The sequence below is a fragment of the Falco cherrug genome, chromosome 4, assembly GCF_023634085.1.
Source record: "Falco cherrug isolate bFalChe1 chromosome 4, bFalChe1.pri, whole genome shotgun sequence".
Taxonomy (NCBI): Eukaryota; Metazoa; Chordata; class Aves; order Falconiformes; family Falconidae; genus Falco; species Falco cherrug.
This window is the reverse complement of record NC_073700.1, coordinates 71,537,082-71,560,225: the sequence shown is the minus strand read 5'-3', so window position 1 is coordinate 71,560,225 and position 23,144 is coordinate 71,537,082. Positions and strand designations below refer to the sequence as shown.

Below are 23,144 nucleotides of genomic sequence, written 5' to 3'. Positions count from 1 at the left end.
CTTGGAAAGACTTACTGGATTGCCCTGGATCCTACAGAATATTGATAGCAAAACCAGATACTGAATTCAGAATCTGTGGGTTACACTTCATAATATTCTCACTCAAAGACCACTTTTAATTCCTTACATGCAATTGGAAACCAATTTTTAAAGCGTTAGCTGAGCAACAACTTTATAAATCATCATGAAACCAAGTAAAGTTAAGCAATGGCTTAACCTCAAAATCTTAACAAATGCTAAGGGAATGAACCCACAAATCAAGAAAATCACACTCCATTACTGTGAAGAAGCTGAGAAGTTCAGAGCATGCTGTTCCTAGAAAAGGTAGAGAGATTTTTATGGAGATTCCTCTGAGCCTCTGGAGAATCCTTTCAATCGTACTTTCCCTTATTCCCTTGCACAGTCACTATATGTAGGTCGTTAATCATCTGTTCAGAAATCTGCATTATGTACAGGAAAAAAGCTTAGGTTTGAAGAACCATGTTCCTGGCCCTTAAAACAATCAGTCTTCTGGTAGACTCATATTCCAGATGTAAATGGAGGCCCAAAACAGGAAAAAATCCAGTGGCTCTACTGAGCTCACTGTAGGCTGTAACCCTGTTGTGCTCAGCTGTCCTAAACATTATGTTCTCCCACTTTGCAGGAGCGTATTAACTCGAACCCACAGTCATGCAAATAGAGTGATACAGCTGCCAGGCTATAAATGACATACTTAATAGGGTATAGGTGGTGGAGTGACCTTGGATCTGTAGGTGCAGGTTAGCCCCAGACCATGCAGCAACAGAGGATTTCTGTTCTCTGGCTGCCCAAAGAGGAGAGCAGACACATGGAAAGGAGATGTTGCCAAATGGCTTGTAAAGATCTCTTATGTGGAAACAGCTATCAGACACCCTGAAGCTCCTGGATGAGAGGAACCAGATCAATAACGGTCCAAGGATGGCTACAGAAGAACAGTTTTGGGTTTAAGAATGGTCGAATGAGATTAACGTAAGTACAGTAGTGTATTGGACAGATAACAGGGGTAGTAGTGAGGAGGCATAGGTTTGACCTGCCAGATTCAGCTGATTTGCTCAAAGTCAGAATGTTCCATCATCGTCACTGGCAGACAGTTTTATTACTCTGAAATAAACCTTGGAGACGGATGAAAATTGCTTGATTCCTTGCTTAGTTGACTTTAAAAAAGACGGGTGTATATATCATCATAGATTTCTGATACATCAAATATCATCTGTCCTAAGAAGTACATGCCTTTGTTCATATACCAAATCTATATAACTAGCAAAATTAGCAGCACCCCACCAAGAAGCAGAAATGGGCAGCTAAGAAATCAGCCTTCAGTATGTCTTATTTCCCCCTCCAGCTCGGGACTTCAGATTGAGATATGTTTTACAGAGTGAATTACAAAACTTGCAGTCTCTGATGGCATCCCTGTGAACAATATAAAAACAAGTAGTATTGGGTTGTCACAGCAAGTTTTAAGTTACTTAAATGCTACATTCTTCAAAGATCATCAAGTTCCTGTGATTCTATAATAATTTTTCAGTAATAGTAATAATAATATGTAAGCACATCTGACTTTTCTAAGCTAGTATTTGAAAGGTAGTGGGTTTTATGTAAGAACAATAAGATACTCAATTTGCATTAGTATTAATAGTATGGCACAATCTACTTTAATCAATAAATGTATTTTTATAAGGCTGGATGTGCTACAGCTTCAAAATCACGGTCAGTGCCAAAATAGTCATTACCTAACATGTACATTGGGGAATACAAGGGAAGTTCTGCAGTTAACAACTAAACTATTTTAAAATGGCATGTTTACATGGAGGCTCTGAAAACACTATCACACATTCTGTTCTGTAATGATTAATCTATGTAGTGCATACTCAATAAAAGAGTACATAAATCTCTGCTGTAGATGTAGTTATACCTGAACGTATGTGTTTTTCCAGTCTGCTTCATCTGTAGGAGCTGTTTTCATGCACTTGTATCCAGACCTGTTTTGCCATAAAACTACAACCGTGCCATAAACACTGTCAAGTTAATAAACCAGCATTTCCGTACCAATAGTGCTGCATAGATGTTCTCATACCCATGTGATAGTTTCATATTAATCTGAAGAATCAGCTAAAAATATCTTGGGTTTTGGTAAACAAGGATTCCTCCAGTTGCTGCCATATGACCTAACAGCAAACACTCATTTTATCTTAAAGCATTCCTATATGTGAAGTAATTGCAGGGTTCATTGTCTATCTTTTTGCAACAAATGCATGGTTTTGCCATAAAAATTAATTCATCCAGTAAAAAGAGGGGAGAAAAGAACAAAATTCAGTGCCAAGTTATGATTTTTAGGCTGATTGCTGCTATTTAGGTCATCTATATCCCTGGCTTCGCTAGTATAGCTATGTCAATCGGGAGGATCAAATAAGGTATTGCATTTTATCCCTTAAAGATGCATGAGCATACAAGAAGTGAGTTTGAATTGGGGCTTTTAACCATCTGATCAAAACACAAGAGTAAAAAGAAATGATGGCTTTTGGAAGGAAAAAGCAAAGCTTCATTTTCCAAGTCCACAGAATGAAATTCTACTTTTTTGTCTGTCATTTGCCCTTTGTTCTATGTCACTTCATAAAAAATGAAAGTTTCTATCCAGGAGGTGCCAGAAGTTCACATATTTTTCCTCCATTTTACCATAAATTTTTATGTATCTCTGCTTTTGCAGTCAGAGATACTAGTCTCTTTTCCATCTCATATCATGAGAGGCGTACATGTATGTATTACAATTTTGTTTTCTCATATAGAAATCTATCACAATAGAAACTGTGTAAACCTTAAATTTAGATACTGGAAAACAATGTATTTCATTATGTTGCAGATCTCGATGGTTAATATGCAATAGTGAAAAAAATAATCTTGAGAAAGCATCCACAATATGGTTACAAACACTCTAAACAGCAGTCCCAGTTTGTGCACAACATTGTTCCTGTTAAAGTTGGCATCACAGTCCCCATGGATTAGGACAAGATTTTTATTCATCGTAATTCCTTGAGGTTTTTTTCTTTTTCCTACTCCAGAAGAAGCTTACCCAACTGTAACTAGAGACATAATACAGTAAAATAAAACCAAAGATAATACAGTCTTTATGTGTTTATCATGCAAAAAATGACAAAATTTTTATTGTGTTTTCACTTTTATTTTTTAAACAGGATTCCAGCAGGAGAAGTTATTTCATGTTTGTATTGTGTATTGTATTTGGGAAAAAAAATTACTTGATGTTTCTGTCCTGTCATTCAGCACCTAATGAGAAGCAGACAAACTTTGGAGATGTTAAAAGCTTTATACATGTGAGAATTTGGGGAGGAGTTATAAATATAGAGTATAATCTATGTATCAGTTGGGGATTTGAGCACAAGAGAAGTTTGGGGAAAGGTCCACTGAGAGAGAGCTCGTTTTGGGAAAGGTTTGTTCATAAGACAAATATCCTCCCATGGGTTTAGCCTTGCCTGGAACAGCAGATGTGCTGTGATAATCTTAATAAGATTTCTGCACCTGAAAACATTTCCAAATCCTTTTTTTCATCTATTTCCCTTGGTGGCTTTTTAAAAGAACTGTCAGTTGATTTTGCAGCAGAGAGTATTTTCAAAGTTGACAACACTGTTTATTGTCTCTGTGCAAAGAGAGTGAAATCAATTTCTCTTGAGTATTCAAGGCCTGGGGTCAATGAACTGAATTTCGATTATGGAAACTACAAGTTACTTACACTTGTTGTCATTTAAGGAAATAATTTCTCGTATTTCATTATTTTTTGTATTTGGCATTCTTATCACTGCACTGTTGTCCATGAAGTGATCGACCCTAGACTAGTAGAAATCTGAGCGGGCAGTTGTCACCAGTGTTATTTGGAAGAGCAATGTTCTTGTTTGCAAAGCTGGATGCTAAACACTGAGAAAATATCAGATCAAAGGGGATTAATTCAACGGCCTTAACAGAGTGGTTGGGACCTTTGCTGAAGCCCAGCATTTTTTAATGTGCAGAATATGATGTTCTGGCTTCAACTGTAACATAGTAACAGTAAAAATTACAGTTAGTGCAAACTGGCCTGAAAATAGGTACATGTGACCAAGTAGTTTAGGAGGCACTGATGTGTCATTGAAGGGAAGAGTCAAGAGTATGAAGCTGTCAAAAAGACAATTATGAGACAGACAAACTATGAATCCTCTGCTCCTTCTGGGGAGCAGTTACTCCTCAGTAGGGTGACTCATACAACTAACTGCTCATCACTGGGAATTAATAGCTCAAGCCAGAGCATGTACAGGCCTTTCCTGATGGCCTTTCAGTTGCTTAATTTGCATTTGTTTGGCAATTTAAATTATATGTGCAAGTCCTAAATACTGTTACTGTGCATGAACAGAAATTAAGACTGGAGCTTGTACATATTCAGCTATATTGTATATATTCAGCTAGTCTCAGCTGAAAGTGAATAGCTATTTAATAAATTATTAATGGCTATGTCAAGTAAAAGACTGCTGCTGAAAGTTAGAGGAACCTTTTTTAGGGTCACCTTTCTTTCCTGTGACCTCCGTGAATCTTGCATCCTCTTATACTTATTTCTACAACTACGAGGAAATTATTTAAGTGCCCTTTGCAGTGGGAATACATTTGAAAATAGATCTTCTACATCCTAGGCAATACCTCCTTTCTTTCACTGCAATGTAAAGGATGGCTTGGACATTTTCACTGTATGTACTTGGTTAAAGAAAAGAAGAAAAAAAAAGAAAAATCAAATAGGGCTGACCCTACTTTTCTCTTTTAAAAGCTCCTGTACATCTGTGTGAACTAAGCTTTAAGAATGCCAAGTAAATCCCTTTGTAGGATTTAGTCAGAGAGAGGCATGGTTCTTGGATGTTGTTAGTGCCTAAGCTCAAACTTGATGTCCACAGTCAGTATAATTAAAACCGAAGTTCCTGTGTGCACAGGTGCTCATGAACTTTTCAGTAAAAAGACAGGTACCTCCAGGATTAGGCAGTACCTGAGTAGGGGTGCATGCTTGCAATTTTTTATTAGATTCGTTAACGCCTCCCACGTCCTAGTTTAGCCTCTCAGATTACTGGGTTCTTTTTTGTTTATCCACTGAATATGTTACTCAGCTCCTTGCTCCACAAGCTATCTCACCGACTTCACATTAAAGAGCAGAGCAGCACTGCAGGGTTTCAGTTGTCCTGATTCAAGGTTGAGGAAATATGGACAAAAGCAGAGGAAGTGTACATGAATCCCTTCAATTCCTCCATAGGTTCACTTCCATGTTATAGTTAGAAATATCTCTTGGCTATGATAATGCATCTTTATTTTCCTTTTCTCCCCGTTGTTGCAATGGTGCTCTGCAATCTGCTGGGTGATGAGCCTTGCAGGCTGGCCTTGATCTGGTGAGAAAAGTGCATGGTGGACGCATGAGCTGTTGCACTGAGATTAACTGTTCCTGTTTTCTGTTATTGCCCCTTTTACAAGGCATTTAACACTACCTAGATCAGTAGACCTTTCTTCTATCTTTCCAATTCTCTTTTTTAATATTAGCGTGGAGTGCTCTACTCACAGTATGGTGAATGGTAAAAAACCATGTGCAGTCATTGGTACTGCTGTCGTTATTGGTTTTACTATTAATAACAATAATAGTAATTTGTTTGAAGTCCTACCGATCACTCGATAGCTATCTTCCAAGAACAAATAAAAGGGATGGTCTCTGGCCTCACAGACCATGGCACTCTAAGACAACCAAACAAATAGTTCAGTGGGATGGCGCAATGAAAAGGATGACTGCAGAAATAAACAATTTTCATTATAGTCAGTTCGGCAAACAAGCATGCTGAGAGGAAATTTAAATGTGGATTTGAAAGAAAATTTCTCAAAAGCAAGACCAGAGAGATGTTGTATGGAGTAAGGCATGGAGGTGATTTGAAGGATTGCCAGAAAGGCAGAAAACAGTGGGAATATTGGAAGAGTGACATAAATTTATGAAGCCAAATGACCAGTGGTCTTCCGGTGTTTCTCAAACCTAGGGCTTCTGAATCGCTTCTTTGCCTGTGGTAGTGGGTAGAACAGCACTTCTCCTTTGTGCAAAAGGATGCCAAAGAATCATTGCTTATCATCATGTTAGTACTTGCTGTGATATTCCAGTTTGTCCAAAGTAGAAATCACACCCAAACAGAAGTTGGCTAGTTTATTGAAGAGACTTTTCCCACAAAGGTTACAGTGTTATTAAAATACTTTCAGTCACTGATTTGGAAGCCCTGCCAACAAGTTGCTTTTGTTAGAGAGACAGCTGTCTTTTCTCCTGACAGGAGCACAGCATTAGTGGCCTCTTGATACCAAGTTTAGTAAATGGATGGTCTTCTGTAATACTTTGATATGATGAGTGTTCTATTCAGACCAAGATTAGAATATTGCAGGGTTATTTAGCATCCATCTGTTTCACTTTTGGCTGATTCAGTTGCACAGGGTGGTTCAAAACCTCTCTCCAAGCTAATGAATCAGGCTTTCAGAATGTGTTTATTAGCTAGACCTCACAGGGGTTTGTGGCCGTCTCAACTTGAACCTTTTTTAAAAAAATACAACATTCAAAATGTATTCAACTAGTATTTCTTGTCTGTAGGCAACTGTGATAGTTTTATGAGAAAACCAAAGCAAAATTCATCATGAAGGTAATTAGAAACTTCAGAATGTCCAGATTGTATTAAAAAGAAAGGATACTAATTTTGTTTATTGAGTTAGAAGTAGTAAAACATTTGGAAATGTCTGTTCATTAAGATTATAAGAGTACGCAGTTGTGGGAAAGAGGCATCTAACATTTTTTCCAACTTGGGCTGTGGAAAACAAGGAACATGCAACACAGGAAAAGCAAATGCTCAGTTGCCATCTGTGAAATGAAATGGATAAGACATAAGTTGCTATGCTAATAAGTGTGCCATTTGTGCAGCTTCCACAGATGACAGTGCGGCAGAGAAAAAAGGTGGAACGCTTCATGCTGGCTTAATTGTTGGCATTCTAGTCCTGGTCCTCATTGTGGCTGCAGCCGTCCTCGTGACTGTCTATATGTATCATCATCCAACGTCAGCAGCTAGTCTCTTCTTTATAGAGGTAAGACCAAAGAAACGTATTGTGATACTAGTCCTGTCACTTAGCTAGGATGATTGGGGTTTCCAGAATAGAACTTTCTTAACTAAATCTAGAAAGTATTGTTGTGTTCATAGCGTAAACTTTTAAGAAAGCACCTCTCCTAGCAGGTGATGCTGTTTTGTTCTTAGCAAGTTTGTCACTCAGCTTCTTCTTTAGCTACCATTGCTATTTTTTATTATGTTTGTTTTTACACAGGAAATATATCTAAAAGATATATCTCATATACCACCCCACCTCTCTTTCCTATCCTTCATTTTACTCATGATAGCATTTTTCCATTAGCTTTCATGTGCACTGGCAATTTATTTTGGGACACATATTTTTTCTGTTATTTTTCTGGGGGAAAATAAAATGTATGCTTTCTTAATTCTCTAGAAGAGCTGACAGTTTGAAACCTGTGTTGGCTGTTCCATACATTCATTTGTTGAAATCTTTTAACACTTTGCCTCAGAGTGTGGGAAAGATGCTTTTCACCTAATTTTGACATCTAAATCTAGTATTATCTGGCTTTGTTCTTTTTATTAGTGTAGTGAGAAAAAGACTGGTTTAGACCATGAGTCATCTGACCTGCTTGAGACATCTTCTTCAGGATTATATAAATAAGCATTTTTCTTCCTCAGATACCAATAACTACCTTAGGTGTAGACGCCTACATTGCAGATGCTGACATTTAGTCAGCTCAGCTCCACTGTACATGAGAATATGAGAAAGGAGCATTCGCCATAGGTGTTTGATTCTACAAAAAACTGAATACCTCTACACCTACTTGTGTTTTTTTCAACTCAGCAGTGTTCCTCTACCTTATGATAACCATAGAGTTGCTAAACATGAAAGAATATGCTGACTGTTCATAAACCTCACTTGTAGTACTCCCTTTCTTTTAAGAGCCTGGACACTTTCTAATGGGCAACAGTGAAGACACAGAACAACGGGAAGTGTTAGTAGGGATATCTAGGGATTGCTTAGGTAAAAGACTGGACCAGGAAGATACAGGCATTCATTCTTAGTGACAGCAGTGTGAATTGAAGTGAGACATGGACATGGATAGAATGATTAAAATTGTATTATAATAAATATACTTCTTAGATGCAATAGTAGTGACCGAAATCAAAAGGAATTGTTTATCAGTATTCTATGCTCAAGCAATGTAACTGTGTTAACCACCAGGGAACAGCATCCACGTAATAAAATCAATAGTTTTCTTTCATGTCTATGGAACTTTCCAAGCCAGTTCTCTATTGATGCAGACAAACAAAACTCCACTGAAGTCCTTGTACAAAAGAGAAGGATTTCTCCCTTTTTTTTTTTTCACACACATATTGAATTTCTCTTCTTTTACTCTAGTAAAAACAAGTTTCTTATCTGTTATTATGTGACTGAAAAGGCTAAGTAAATGGCAACACCATTTTTTGAGGAGAGAAGAATACCAAATTAAAACACACATTTGTTTATTTTTGTTCTCAGTATAGTAATGGTATGTAAATTTATTTCATTCATCAACATTGTACTTATCATGCAAACAGTGGTGCCTCAGTCAGTTTTGTTAAACCTATTCCACTGAACTTAATCTTTAGGTGGTATTAATCACTCTTTGCAGTCAAAGCTAAAATATCTCTAGCAAGCAATGTAGGTGTTCAGAAATAATAGAAAACATAATTTTTCTGTTTCAAATAAAGGGGAAATAATTTAATAAGGACAGGATGAATTAAATCAGTCAAAATCAAGTTTATGCAAAAGTTGGTATAAACTACATCCGCTTTTGGTTACTAGCAAAATAGTGATACTTGTGAAGAATCAGTCATTTAACATAAAATTATAAAAAAATCTAGCTGTGAAGGGGTGGCCTTTCCCTGTGAGTGGTAAAACCACAAAGGGTGGAGAAAGGGATTACTCTGTATTTCAGAAGATTTCCACAAATTCAAAAGCTGTGAAGCCATTGTTAGTATCATAAGCAAGGAAGAACAGAATAAGGTAATCCATTCTTGAAATAAAATTCTTTAAGAAGTTTAATCATTTACTTTCCAAACAAAAAAGAAAATAATTTAACCAATTCAAAAAATAAATAGAATATATTATTCTTATATTCATCTGATCTATAGGATGTACATTATTTCAATGCAGAGGAGAATGTATCTTCTCAGACTTCCATTTTGAAAGTGAAGTACTTAAAAAAAATAAAAATGAGGCATAACTGGTATAAATAGGTCACTTATGAAAATGCCTTCCTTATTGGATTTGTGCAATTGAAAAAAAATTGAGTAAGCAGCTACAGATAACATGTTACCGCACATACCACAGCAGACAAGCTGCATTATTTGTGGGAAATGAATGAAATGTGGATCTGATGTTACTGTTCTGGGGAAAGAGCTCAAGCAGATTGCCATGGACTTGTCATGAAATGAGAACAAGCACGTAAATATTTCACAGTATGATACTGTTTTGTATGAGTCTTTTGATTAATAAAGGAAGTTGCACAGTTAAAACAAGATGTGACAGATGGACAGGCAGCTCCTTCATGCAGTTATCTAAAAAATTACCAGTACCCTAGTCTCCCATCAAGTCTTCTAGCCAAATCAAGATCTGCATCAGTTTATCATCAGTAATTAATATAAATCTAAGGCTGGATAGGATAAAGAATGAGGACCTGCCCCATTTGTGTTTACTTTTAAAGAAGCTACTTTATAGAGGCATCATATTGACGTTAAGCGTAGCATTCATTCAAAACTTAACACGATTAATAATTTTTTTACATCTAAGATTCTAGGACGCTGTCATGATTTTGTAGGTAAAGCATCATATCTGTCAGATTTTGTTGGGTTTTTTTAGGTTAAGGGCTGTATAAGGAATATTGGGTTGATTTGATTTATAGTCATAACTGATTACTGAATAATTAAAAGTATGATAAACTGATCCCATATCTGAGGCTTTAAGTCTTTTTCTTTCTTGTGTTCTCTGCAGATATCACTCAATATTCACTTATGTCCTCGCTCAGGTTTTCACATAGCTCATCTCAAATCCCAGTTGTGATGCCCCTCATGTTTGTTATATAGTGAGCACCCCCAGACAGGGATAAATACACCTACATTTTGATTGTAGTGTTTAACTTTGCACTGATAAATGCAATCCCTTGCGACACCTCAGAGCACCATTAAATGACATCCTGAGTGCACTAGCTGGTTTAAACAAGTGATACACAAAAGCCAAGAAAAACGCCATTTATTTCAAAAACAACTATTGTTCTAGAATAGCGTAATGTTATTCTGTGATTTTTTTTTTTACACTTAAAGTCTGAAGAAAATGTTTTCTTTAGTGGTTTTGTTCATAGCTGTTGTACACAATGCATATGTGCAGCCCCACCTGGAACAAAAATAGCTGTTTTGCACAAATAGCTTGAGAAGTCAATGCTATTCAATTTGTCTGTGATAGTGTATCATTTTGAAAGAATAAGATCGAAATAGTTCAATACTTTTTTCAAAAAAAGTTCCCCTTTTTCTTAAGCATGTAGAAGATTCAAATCAAAATGCAATGTTTTCTTCTTTCTTCCAGCCCCCACGCTATTCAACGTGTGTTTCATTGTTTAAGTTGTATGCTTCTCTGGTGACCTAAAGACGGAATTAATTACCAACTTTTAAAGTTGAGGGAGTTTCAATTAAAGTTCCAGTGAATGCAGGCTCTTTCTAAAAGCTGAAAGTAAACGTTGACTAAAGATTAGCTTGTGGAGTGACAGAGCAGATGTTGTATGCTTTGATATTTTATTTATTTATGGTTATCTTTATGGTATTTTCTGTCCCTTGAATTTTACTTTGTTTCCAGTTATTTCCCCTTTTGAATCAAGCTACATACCTACTCTTACCTCAAGGAATCTTGTCTCTTTTGAGTACATTTTGAAGTTGCACTTGTTTTTAAAAGCAGTGTACATGTCAAATAGTGCTTTTCATGTGTATTTCAACAAAGTGGAAGCTTATGTCATAAATCTAGCTTAAGACATGTAGCTACACACTAGCTATATCACAATTTAAAAGTAATTAATTTATTCACTAACTTGTATAGTATACTTGCATTCAGGATTTAAGGTTAGATGGCCAAGAAGCCAAGCATGATGCCCCTATTGTAGTACATTGCATGCCTGTGATATAGATCATAACAAAAGTGATATAGATATCTGGAGCTGGAATGTAAGTGGGGCAAAGAAATTCCCATATATGTCAGATGGATTTGGTCAAATTTCAATGAGTTTTGGGCCAAACAGCAACCTTAGTAGTATTTTGTATTTCGCTTCCTTTTCTTGTTCTATTTTTCTTGTGCTGATGTTTTTTTTAACCTTTATTGGCTTGCATTTGTGTGTGAACTTTGACACTGAGAGCCATTAACATCCAGGGAGCATTTAGCAAATCGAAAATCAAGGCATAAGGCAGACTGTGTTTTACTCTAATGTCTTTTGCCTGTTTGCACCCAGTTCTCTGTGGACACAAAAGGCTGCATGACACAGAAGTTTTCATGCACATGCTTTTTTTGTGTTTTTCTTACCTTTCTTATGTATATGTTAGTCCAAAGTCTTCTTAATGTTTGAAACATACCTCAGCTGTCATCACAGTGCTCTGCCTTTGGAGAACAAAGACAACATGATCTGGCCACAGCTGAGGAGACAGCAGAATTGCTGGCCAATATGAAGGCAGAGAGTCGGATGTTGTGATGTCTTTTTGCAGCTGGACACAGTGATACCATTGCCAAACATGCTTTTGTAGGGCTCAACAACAGCAGAATAAAATTCTGTGGCAGTTCTCTGCGGGTAGGGGAATTCAAGGAGTCTGAACTAACACTGCAAATTGGGACCATCTTAACCTTAGGCAAAAAGCCTTTCTTTTGTATTCAGCTTATAGGTACAAAACCAAATCCAACTTACTAACACATGTGGACGCTGAAACTGTAAGGATATGAGTGAATTCAGAGCCTATGTATTTCTTAATGGCGGCTGTGTATGCCTTAGTAGTAATTAATGTCACGCACTGAAGAGCAGTGTGGGTGTTTGTGGTTACAAATTATTCTTTTGAATTAAGATCCCATTTTAAAAGGTCTCAGCCTTTGCCTTGATGTTCTCACCCTCCTTGGAGGTTTTCTATAGCTTTATTGTGCTGATTCTGCTGCTTTGAAGCATACATGTACACTTACACACACATGCACATAACTGTGTCTTTTTTAGTTCTTTGTTTTACTTCACTTTGGATGTTTTAACATGGATAATTTCAGAAATCTGTTTTTCAAATGGCCACACAGAGAGTTGAACTGGTGCTATGGAGCCAGAGAGTGACCTTGGGAGAAAAAGAGGGAAGAAGGAATGAGCAGCTACAGACTTTGGCAATTAAGATATTAAGTGCGTGATCAGAGTCCAGGGAGTGCACTTCTACTCCTCCTTATTTAACTTGAAGTATATCTTTAGTAGTAAATTAAATAAGCTTGGGACTGTTTTTTAACATAAAGACCAACCAGCACGGAAGGATCTGCATTCCTGTTTTCTAACTCACAGTAGTTCCTGAATCCTGAGCCCTACCTGGAGTGGTCTGAAAAATCACTAATTGTTGGGTATTATTCTAATGGTTGACCTGTATAGAGGATTTCAGTGTCTGGAAACATTCGCTGGCATGCAGATGTAGCAGTAAACTTTTTTTCAGATTTTGACCTTCTGCTCATCCCCCGTCTGCTTAGAGGAATGAAATAAAAGGATAAAATAGACAAAAAAGCTGGAAACAGCTCTTGGACTTTCAGAGCTCAGGGAATTTATGGGTATTTCTGGCTCACCGTTATACTTTTCTGCTCATAGCAGCACTTCACAAATAAGAGCCATCATTTAATATCCATCCCTGTTGTCCATGCACTGTTTCCAGGCTTCTGCATTAATGTCGCAAATGCAGTGTATGTCTTCAAACAAAGGAGAAGTACATAGGAGAGAGAGTAAAAAAGAAAGAAGGCATTTTTAAAAAAGAGTCAAATCCTCAGATGGTTTAGACAGGTGATGAAGCTCACACAGCTCTGCTGATTTCTTCTGGGATATGGCCCATTGGTGGGGTTTTGGTGGTTTTTTTTTTTGGGGGGGAGGGTGTTGTGTTTGTTGTTTTTTTTTACAGGGGATTATGCTTTTTGTGTGAAAAAGGCTTGACATGGTCATCAATTTGATTTTGCCCAGAAGTTCAGGCTCAATTGTGTTTCATGAAGATGACGATGAAAAAAGAGAACAAGTATCATTTTTCTCTTCTTTCAAAGTCCTGCGGTGTCCTGGCATTTGAGGTGTTGTCATTGATCTCACTGTCATTGCCTTGTACTGATAGTAAAGTTATTTTTTCCAAGGCTTATCCAGTTCAGCAGGAACCAGCAGCTCAGCAATCAGCCACAAGGGAGAAGCACTAAAATAAATAATCAACACTGACAATAAAAGTCAAAGGTGGGGAGGAAGGAGGCATTCTGTTTCTCGTCCATGAGCAGTCAGCTACTTAGATGAATGTAAGACTGCAGAAACATTGTTGTAACAAGAAGTGGTCTAAATTACAAAGAGACACTTTAAACAAGCGCTTCTATCAAAAAGAAAAAAAAATGAAGCTGGTAAATTATCCTACTGAATCTTAAGTCTGAAGCAATCTTTATTTCAGAACAGTTTCTTCAAAATACTGGATTAACATGGTGTCAGACAATGGATCTTTTCTTATTCCTGGAAATACATAGCAGTAGTACATTGTCAGATATTAGAAACTTCATCTATTTCTGACTCTGTTCTGCTAAATAAATTGAGTGTTTCTAGAAGAGGTTAAAGACTGATGCACAAATTATAATTGCATAAACAATATTTCAAGTAACTTTGAGCACAAAAATACATTTTATGGGCAAGGTAGTTGGTAACAGATACTTCCTCATTGTAAGAAAGCAAAAGGCCTGGCTACTGAGATAGATTAACAGTGGACCAGTGCATTTTAGACAAATGGGTCTTAATGGTATCAGGTTAATGTATGGTCATTTAGTAATAGACCTTACTATAGTTTTTTGCCTTTTCATAATCCATTTGAGTAAGTCATTACAATTTTTCTAGGGTTTTGACAATTGATCCAGAATTTGGATAGCTCTGTATTTACATATTTTCAGTTAAGAGGGTTAAATAGGCCTTGTTGGCAAAGTGTCGTTAAAGAATATGGCTTTTAAATAGATTTAAATGTTTTTGTGACCTTGAATTAGACAAAGAACTTGACAGTGACGGAAATGTAAGATGCAGCCTTCAGTAGAAATGGTGAAACAGTCCTCTGAATGATTGAAAGATCTGAAATACAGGAAAATAATCAATAGGTGGAGAAGAGAAAGTTACATCAGAGCATTCAGCCTAAAAAGGGTTCAGTGACCAGCTTTTGTGTAGTTTAGTGGGAAATGAAGTCTGCTAGGGAGCTCTGGAGAGTCTTTCAAGACTTTGAAAGATTGACCTTCTCATGCTAATTCAAGTGTTTATACTCATGTAAACTCAGTTTGAAAAGAGAATGTCTTGGTGAAATTTGCTGTTCAAGGTTTACTGCTGAATAGGAGTGCTGAGTTGATCCATGCACAAGCACTCTGGGACTTTTTGCTGGTTGAAATGTACAAAGGAACTTTCTGATAATCTTTTAAAAAAATTTTAGAGTGAGGTGTGTGCATGTGTGGCAGTATTGGGAAGATGACAGAGAGAGGGCAGATTTTTCATTATGTTTCCCCTTCACTGCTCTTATGACATTGCAGATCTTTACAGAATCATGTTCATTTCCATTTTTTCTGTACTGAATGAAAGATAGGATGACTATGGGATGGGGATAGTAGAGGGTAGGATGTAATAATATCAAATATGTAATACATGTTGCCAAGTTCCTTCTGTCCCTTACTGACAGAAACTTGTCTTCATGCATTTGTCTTCATATCATTTTTTATAGATAAAAGATGCCTTATAAGGCTCAAAATTCCTTCATGTTGAAAGATGTCAAAAGAAGAACACACTTGGAGACCTTTCTATGTGACAGTGAGAGGATACTCCAGTCGCCACCTTTTAGTATTCATACATAGAATCCTCTCCTCTTTTTTTTTTTTTTTTCTCAGAAGTGAGACAAACTGTATCCATTCTGCCTCTACTGCAAGATTTCCACTGCAAGAGTCCATCTGAATATGAGGAAAAACTTTGAGGGTGACAGAGCACTGGGACAGGTGCCCAGAGAGGCTGTGGAGTCTCCTTTCCTGGAGATATTCAAAACCTGCCTGGGCATGATCCTGTGCAACCTGCTTTAAGTGAACCTGTTTCAGCAGGTGTTGGACTAGATGATCTCGAGAGGTCCCTTCCAACCCTGACCATTCTGTGATTCTGTGACTCACACAAAGGCACTTACTCTAGCCTCTAGCAATACTCTAGTATTACTGTACGAAGTCAATTAAACTGCACAGCCAGCAACAACGGTGTAGGCAGGCATAATGTAAGAAATATGAAAGGTAGATCTCACTTTCGATGGATTATCCATCGGCTGGTTTCTTTCATTTTATTTCACTGATCTTCAATAGGAACTAACTTTTTTGTTTGATGTGTATCATAAATTATTCTTCTACATCCTGACATGTATCTTCTGCATCCTGGTCCTGTATGGTCACAAGCTGTTTTCCCTCAACTTATTTGCTTAAAATAATGAACCCAAGGAAGCTTTGGTCCCATTAAAAAATCCTAGTCCTGTTTTCCCATTTTGTAACACACTGAAAGGAAGCAGGGGTTACAACTCCTCTGCCACAGCTCAGAGGATTTCCTTTAAGACTTCTAATTCTAGAGGAAAAAACAGATTTTTTTCATGTTAAATTGGATAACAAAACTAAGGAATTATTTAAAATACCCAGCTTGCTTTCTCCCTGTTTTGTTTTATTTGGGTTTGGCATTTAGGATTTTTTTGGGGGGTAGGGTTTTTGTATCTTCTGATTAATCTCCTTCACAGAGAATAAAGGGGAAGAATGCATTAGGCCTTTCCTGAGCTGCTTCAGTAACACAAGGAGCTTTGTATCTCACAACATCAATGAAGTGGCTTTTGTTTTTATCGATTAAAACCGTCATATCTACCGCTTTTGTGGGGTCCATACGTAATGTCAATGAATTGATAGCTTGTCAGTGCTCTCTTTTAAGACTGGCAACCACTTACATTACCCACATGCACACAAAGAAGTTGAAATTAAACAGACTGTCACTAGGAATGGAAAATCTCATCTCAGGCATGAAGAGAAACCACCAAAAGCTGTAACTGTAGTATTTGGAGATAACCTTTGAATCTGTTGGTTTATCTCTGGAACAACAGCTGCTGTTTATCTTGTATGGCATTGTGAGTAGCTCAAAATGGTAGATTTAGCAACTAATCATGGGTACATCTTAAAATGAAATTAGGGAGGAACTTAATAGATTAAAACTGAGCTCATCCTTACATGCTGCCATTTGAGACTGTTTCTAATAATTTTTCTTACTATTTTTCCAGTGGTTTTTCATTTTCTCTTTTCATTAGAGACCTCTCGGTCAAATTCTTTTCTCATTTATACCAGTGTAAATCTGAAATAAGTCCTTTACATTTAATTGAATTATTCTTGATTTACTTCAGTGAGTGTGGGAACAGAATATGACCCTTTTTCTTTAACAGTAACCTAACTGTTCTTAATTTTGAAAGCACTCTGAAACAAGCTAAGGTAGAAAAAAGTTTCCAAAGTTTGAATAGACTAAGTTTTCTTATTAGGAAAAGACATCCATTAAAGAGGACAGTGTCCTGCCTTCCTACATTGCAGGGAGCTGCTGCATTGAAAGGCCTGGGATTTTAAATTACCTGCCAAACAGAATTTAACTCTGAATGCCTCAAAAGTAACCTGATCCTGCAATGGGAGAAAAAGGAACCAGTTGCTTTTATAGTGTCTCTTCCTAACGGTGATCTCTGAGGACAACTTTGTGCTGTACCCGCAGACAGCTGTGTGGTTTGTTGGTAAGAAGATTCAGTGGTCCCCCAAGGTTGCTTTGGTGGCTGCTGCACAACAGCACCATGAGTCTCAGCATAATGTCATGGCCGTAGCTGTTCTGTGATCCCCAACACCGCCGCTCAGCAGCATGAAATATCCTTAGGGATTGAAAGGCAACCAAAATGGGATATTATGGCGAAGGAAAATCAAATGCAATGTTTACTTTCAGATAAAAGAAAGACCATAAAGTAAAATTGTTTAGATTTTGAACTGTCAATGGAAATACAGGCTGTAACTTAACGTCGTTGTTTCTCCTCTCGTTTTCCTGCAGTGTTTCTGTATAGATTGATGCATCTTCTAGGCCTCCTTCCAAGCAGATTGTAACTGTTGACAGTAAAGAAAAAGGAGTATGTGTCAGCATATTTAGCAGATAAGATTTCCAATAGGGAACAATCATTTAAGGAGAGCCTCTTCTGTTACCTGGCTTTAAGAAGGAGTTTTCCTGGTTACCTGAAAGTATTCCCTTTAACAGAATCTCAGCTTGATCGCCCAGTCTGAAACTTCCCAGATATCAATTAGTTTGAAAATACAGAATTTTTAAAGCATGTTTCCATCCCAGAGGTATCATAATCATACAGGAATTGTTTTATCCACCCTAGAAAAGATCTTTTTCTTCCCTGTTTATTAGCTGTTTTTAAAGCAGACACCAAATATCCTAATGAAAATTGATTAGAACTTCTAAGACCCTTGTACCTAAAGGTCATAAAAGTTTAAATGCAAAAGGTTGCTTCTGTTTGAACCATCAAATAAACTACTCAAGTAGAAATTACGGCACTTGATATATTCATTTTTTTGGCAGTCCTGCATGAGCATGTCAGAATTTTGTTCTGAATATTTTTTTAAAGCACAGTTTCTGTTGACTCTGCTACACGTTTTCCCCTGGAGTAGAGTATGTTAGCAAATATTTATGCAGAACTAGGAAGGAAGAGCAGTGGACAGATCCTTTAGGAGGTGGTGGATCAGCAGTTCTTTATATGACAAAAGTCACAGATCCACTGATAAACTATTTTAGACAGGAGCCGTTTCATCTTCTTCATTGCTGGGACTCGCAGTATTTTTTTAGGTGTTTAAGAACAGCCATCAGCCACAGATTTAGAAAGAGGTATTAATTCCTCTGACTTTTGCTGCTGGTGAACTGTGCTTCTCCATTCCTGTAACAACTACACGGAGTGGGTTTTAGTATTAGACCGAAATTAGAAGGCATTGTTAAAGTTTTTTATTAATTATTTATTGTTGTACCTTTCATATTCTGAAAATTTATTTTCTTATTGTTGCTGTTACAGCGACGTCCAAGCAGATGGCCAGCAATGAAATTCAGAAGAGGATCTGGACATCCTGCCTATGCTGAAGTGGAACCAGTTGGAGAAAAAGAAGGGTTCATCGTATCAGAGCAGTGCTAAAATTTCTAGGACAGAACACCAGTACTGGCCTACAGGTGTAAGACATTTACTTTGCCTCTCTTTAAAGAAAAGGAGCCCTAAGCTGCTGTAGTCTGATAGAAAGAAGATTTTGGATAAGCTTTGTCCAAGAAGAAAAACTATCTAAGGTACCAGATTACCACTGCACAATAGTTTTTGTTAGTGGACTGAGACACAATGGTTCATGCAGAACACTTGTCAGTGGACACTGACGGTATCAGAATTATGGCACAAGTGCCATGTTATTGGCTTTAGGTATGGGGATGCACAGTAGTCAAAAATATAATAAAGCTTTGGTGCACAAGGGTATTGCCCTACGGTTCAAGTGTTCTTCTCTGGTATCTCAAAGATGGAGTGACAAATCTGTACCCTTTCAGTGAAAACAGCACTGATCAGTGTTCACAGGTGAGTGAGAAAAGTATCTCAGTGTAATGCAGGTAAAGAAGAAAAAAAGGAATTTTCCAATACTTCTAAAAATGGATGTGAAATACACTCACTTTTCAATTCTAAATTAACCTACCCACCTAACTGAGCAAGTCACAATGTATATGCTTTCCAGGAGTAGTACAATGTTTCTCGTACATTGCTGATTACTGTTCTTCTAAACAACTCATGGTATACAAATTGGTAAGAAATTAAGACAACAGAGAATTTTCACAGTGTTGAAATTATTTTATTTCATGGGCGTTCACAATGAAATTGGGCTGATATTTGGTTTCAATGTTTACTAAAAATTGATTATCAGGTTTGCTTCAAAGGATATATCTCATTTCTGAGCAGTAGGCTGAAGTAAAGGCAACAGATCCTTTTGGCTGCCAGAGATCTTATGGACCATATCTTAGGCAATGTGATACAAAAAATACAATTTTCAACAAATGGGTTTCTATCCTTTGCCATTTCATTGTGAGTCCTTACTGAGAAGCACCACAGACTTCAATGCACCCCTTCCAGACATTCAGATACAAATGTTCTTGAACCCTGCTGATTCATACAGTGATTTTGTTTAATGCACATAGTAGTTGCATAAATATATATATAAATATATTTTTTTTTTATAGCTAACACAAGGCAGGCTCTTGTGACTGTTAAGACAGCATTTTTGTCATCCAGACAAAGGAAATGGATTGCATTACTGCATATTTCCACGGAGTTGTAAAATAATCCTTAATATTAGAATATTTTTATGTTGTGTAGGGAAGGTGGTTCGTGTAGTTGCAGTGCCATAACCTTTCTGCCTATTGGAACCACTCTTTCTTTAGTGTTGACCCTTTCCCTCCATTGTAGGGAAAGACAAGACTATAAATTCACACCATCAAAACAATTACTCCTTTCATGGAAGGGGTTAAATATACACTGAGACCCAGATCTTCCATGAGGAGTAGGAACCTAAATGCTTTGATGATCTGGGCCTGATCTATTAAAATATTAAATTCAGGTATTGTATGTACATTTCATCATAGTCATTGACGATTAGATTTTTTACATACTGTATAAGTCACTTGAATAATTTTAAAGTGAGGTATTTGCAATTTCGGATCTCAAGCAGTGAAAAAAAAAGTTGTAGATGCCACCTTAACAGTACAGTCATTTACATTTCTTGTTGATGCTTGTATGGTCTAAAATTGATTACTTAATGCTGTTTTAAAAAAATCAGACATGATTTTTACTTGTTATTTTGTTCAGTAAATAATACAATACTGTATTTTCTGTATTCTTTTCTTTTGGATAACACACTTTTATTTTCATCTGTTCTAAATCATCTAGCGTGAGACTGAAACTGTTCAAAACCTAACTGGTATTAATCTGAAGGTACTAACAAACACATTGTCTCGAAGCCTGGTGAAAAGCCTGTGGCAAGTATTCATTTCAATTTGTGTGGGTCTGCTGAGCCCTGTTTCTAATAGGCTTGGATTAAATTGCAGGCTGTTAATTCCAATAGCAATAACCAAATGTATGCACATATATATATGGTGAAACTCATTTTTATTAAATAAAAACATATCAGTGCACATCATTTAGACACGTATTTGGTGTGCAATACTTATTATTAGTTTTTCTAGGAATCTTGGAAGTCATCAGCTAGGGTTCATTGGCTAAATGAAGCAATTGTAGAGCTTCTATTTGAAGCATGCTGGAATAGTTTGAAATTATTTGTATTTCAGAGCACATCTTGGCAAATTATACTAAGACATTTACAAAAAATCTACACAGTACTGCAATAAGTTCAAGGGATGTTCCATATAGGTAAAGAAGATTTATATTATTATGGGTTTTCAGGTCTGCACTTTGGCTGATTCACTCATGTTTTCCATGGTTTTACCCATGTATGTAATACATGTCATGCAATGGAGCTGACAGAATGTTTGTAACATGATTAGACAAACACAACAACAATTTTAAAATCCAGAATTTTGATTAATTTTGTTTTAAAGCCCTCTTGCACAGCTGAAGGATGTTAGTGTTTTCAAACTAACTCAAATTTCATACTCCTTTGTAAAATAATAGCAGTTATTTTTTTCACTCTTTGTCCATCTCATAATTTGGTGACCGATTTCACTGGTTTATGGGGAGCATCATAGTGTACTTCTTTTAATTTTTGCTATGATGTTATATGCTATGGATTATAGCATGATGAGTTGCTGGGTTAATTTAATAAGAATGATAGGCATATGTTTATGTCTGATAAGAACTGATATCCGAAAACTTCCTGCATACTAATGGATGTATAGTGTCTCATTGGTGTCTGCTTTTATATATTCTGTGGTATGTTCTACTTACCCCACTAGGCAAAAGTTAAGTAATCTGTTGCTGTTTTGTAATTCCATCTGGTTTTCTAATTTTTTAATAATTAAAGTTGCCACATTAAAAATTATACAAATATTAATCTATAGGTGTGATGAAATATTGACATTAATTGAGAATCCTATTCTTATTATTTTATAAAACACCAGGATAATTGGTCCAGACCAAAAAAGTATCACATAGCCCTCTCTCAGAGATCCAGCTGAAATATTATTCAGCAATTCATAAAGAAATTTCCATCCAGGTCTCTGAAACAGTGGCTTTACTAGCATTCCCACTGGTCCTTCATTTGAAAGTAGTTCAGAATATTTCATTTGTTTAAATACTTACTTACAGTGTCATTTATTCTAACAGTTATCTTAACTCAAACTTCCCTGTAAATTTGTGTACCTGATGCATGGAATGTTTGCAAGATCTCCCAAATAATCATTTCTTATTATTTTCTATTTTAGTGTTAAATGCTCCATAACACCTAACAGTCACAGTGCTATGCTTCAGCTCATCCTGTTACACAGAACAGAGGAAAGTTTGAACAGCAAGGATTCAAAGCACGTTACTAAATAGCTCTTTAAATCTCAATAAGATGAAGCAATAAATCAGATACATGTATCACACACAGAGATTGTTGAAGAAAGATCCTTACATTTGAAAAATTATATTCGGATACTAAGAAATTATGGAAGTGTTGAAGAAGTGGAATTGTGATTTCACTCCCATGCTTATACATATAATGATGCAGTCTTATTTAATCACCTGCTATGTTTCTCAGTGCACCCTGTGATGCATTGGACATAGAAAATGCAGGCTGTTGTTAAGAAGCAGGTATTCCATATTTTTCTCCTTGTTCAAATATTGTTTTACTTTTTCCAGAGCCTGCTCAGAAGACTACTTTTTTTTTTTTTTTTTCTTTCCCCTCTCCATGGAATTTATTTCCTTTTCCCATCATCGTTGTACTTTAGGAATACATACACCTTGATTTATTTGAGTTCTGAGCATTCCTGTGAAGGGAGACAATTTTCCAGAGAAGACCAATGTGAAACTGTTCCTCCTTTTATTATAACTGCCTTCCTTGTTCTCAAAGCTTCTGCTGCAAATTACATAGATGTCTTGTAAGTAACAACCTCCTTCTATGTGCCATTATAATCTGGCTTCAGATCAAGTTCATTTTCTACAAATAATGCGTGTGATGGAATTCTGGGGGAAAATGTAATGCGTCACTGTATTTTGAAAAATTGTGGAAGCCAAATTAGATTTTTACAAGGTGAACAGAGTATTTGACTTTGCAAACTTTACCTTTTTTCCTTGGTCAACAGAGTTCAAACCATAAAACTCTCACTACAAAAATATCTGAACCGGCTGAATAGTTGAATCACTGGTTTGCCATCCAAATGTGGACAGCAATGGAAAAGGGTTAAGCCAATTTGCCAGTGAGCAGGGAAGATGTTTTCTTTGCAGAAGAGTAGTAAGGCTTCCAAGGAAAACATGAGAATATTTCTATACTCTATTGGAGCACCTCCTGGATAAGCAAAAACAACTATAAATGACAACATCCATCTTTTTTATTTGTAAAGAATCTCTGAACAAGACTGCAAGCAGTTGTCATGAGCTGACAGTATTTCACGTAGTAGGTGGGTGACTAGAGCATGCAGGGTGCCCCATATTGGTTAATGTTCCAGCTCACAGACCGTCAAAGGAAAATTTCACTTTGCGTACGTACAGTGGCTGAAACAA

The 23,144-nt window shown here is 36.7% G+C and overlaps 1 protein-coding gene and 1 long non-coding RNA gene across 2 annotated transcripts in view; one reads left to right on the top strand and one right to left on the bottom strand.

Moving 5' to 3' along the window:
* Window positions 1-18,918, top strand: part of PLXDC2 (plexin domain containing 2) — a 271,382-nt gene extending 252,464 nt beyond the window's left edge. The window contains exons 13-14 of the mRNA XM_055709000.1: window positions 6,971-7,131; window positions 18,477-18,918. Of these exons, the coding sequence (XP_055564975.1) occupies window positions 6,971-7,131; window positions 18,477-18,593 (278 nt within the window). The 3' untranslated portion in view covers window positions 18,594-18,918. The remainder of the gene's footprint in view (window positions 1-6,970; window positions 7,132-18,476) is intronic.
* Window positions 14,992-23,144, bottom strand: part of LOC114014995 (uncharacterized) — a 104,804-nt gene continuing 96,651 nt past the window's right edge. Inside the window, exon 6 of the long non-coding RNA XR_008732022.1 lies at window positions 14,992-17,517. This is a non-coding gene — a long non-coding RNA (uncharacterized LOC114014995). The remainder of the gene's footprint in view (window positions 17,518-23,144) is intronic.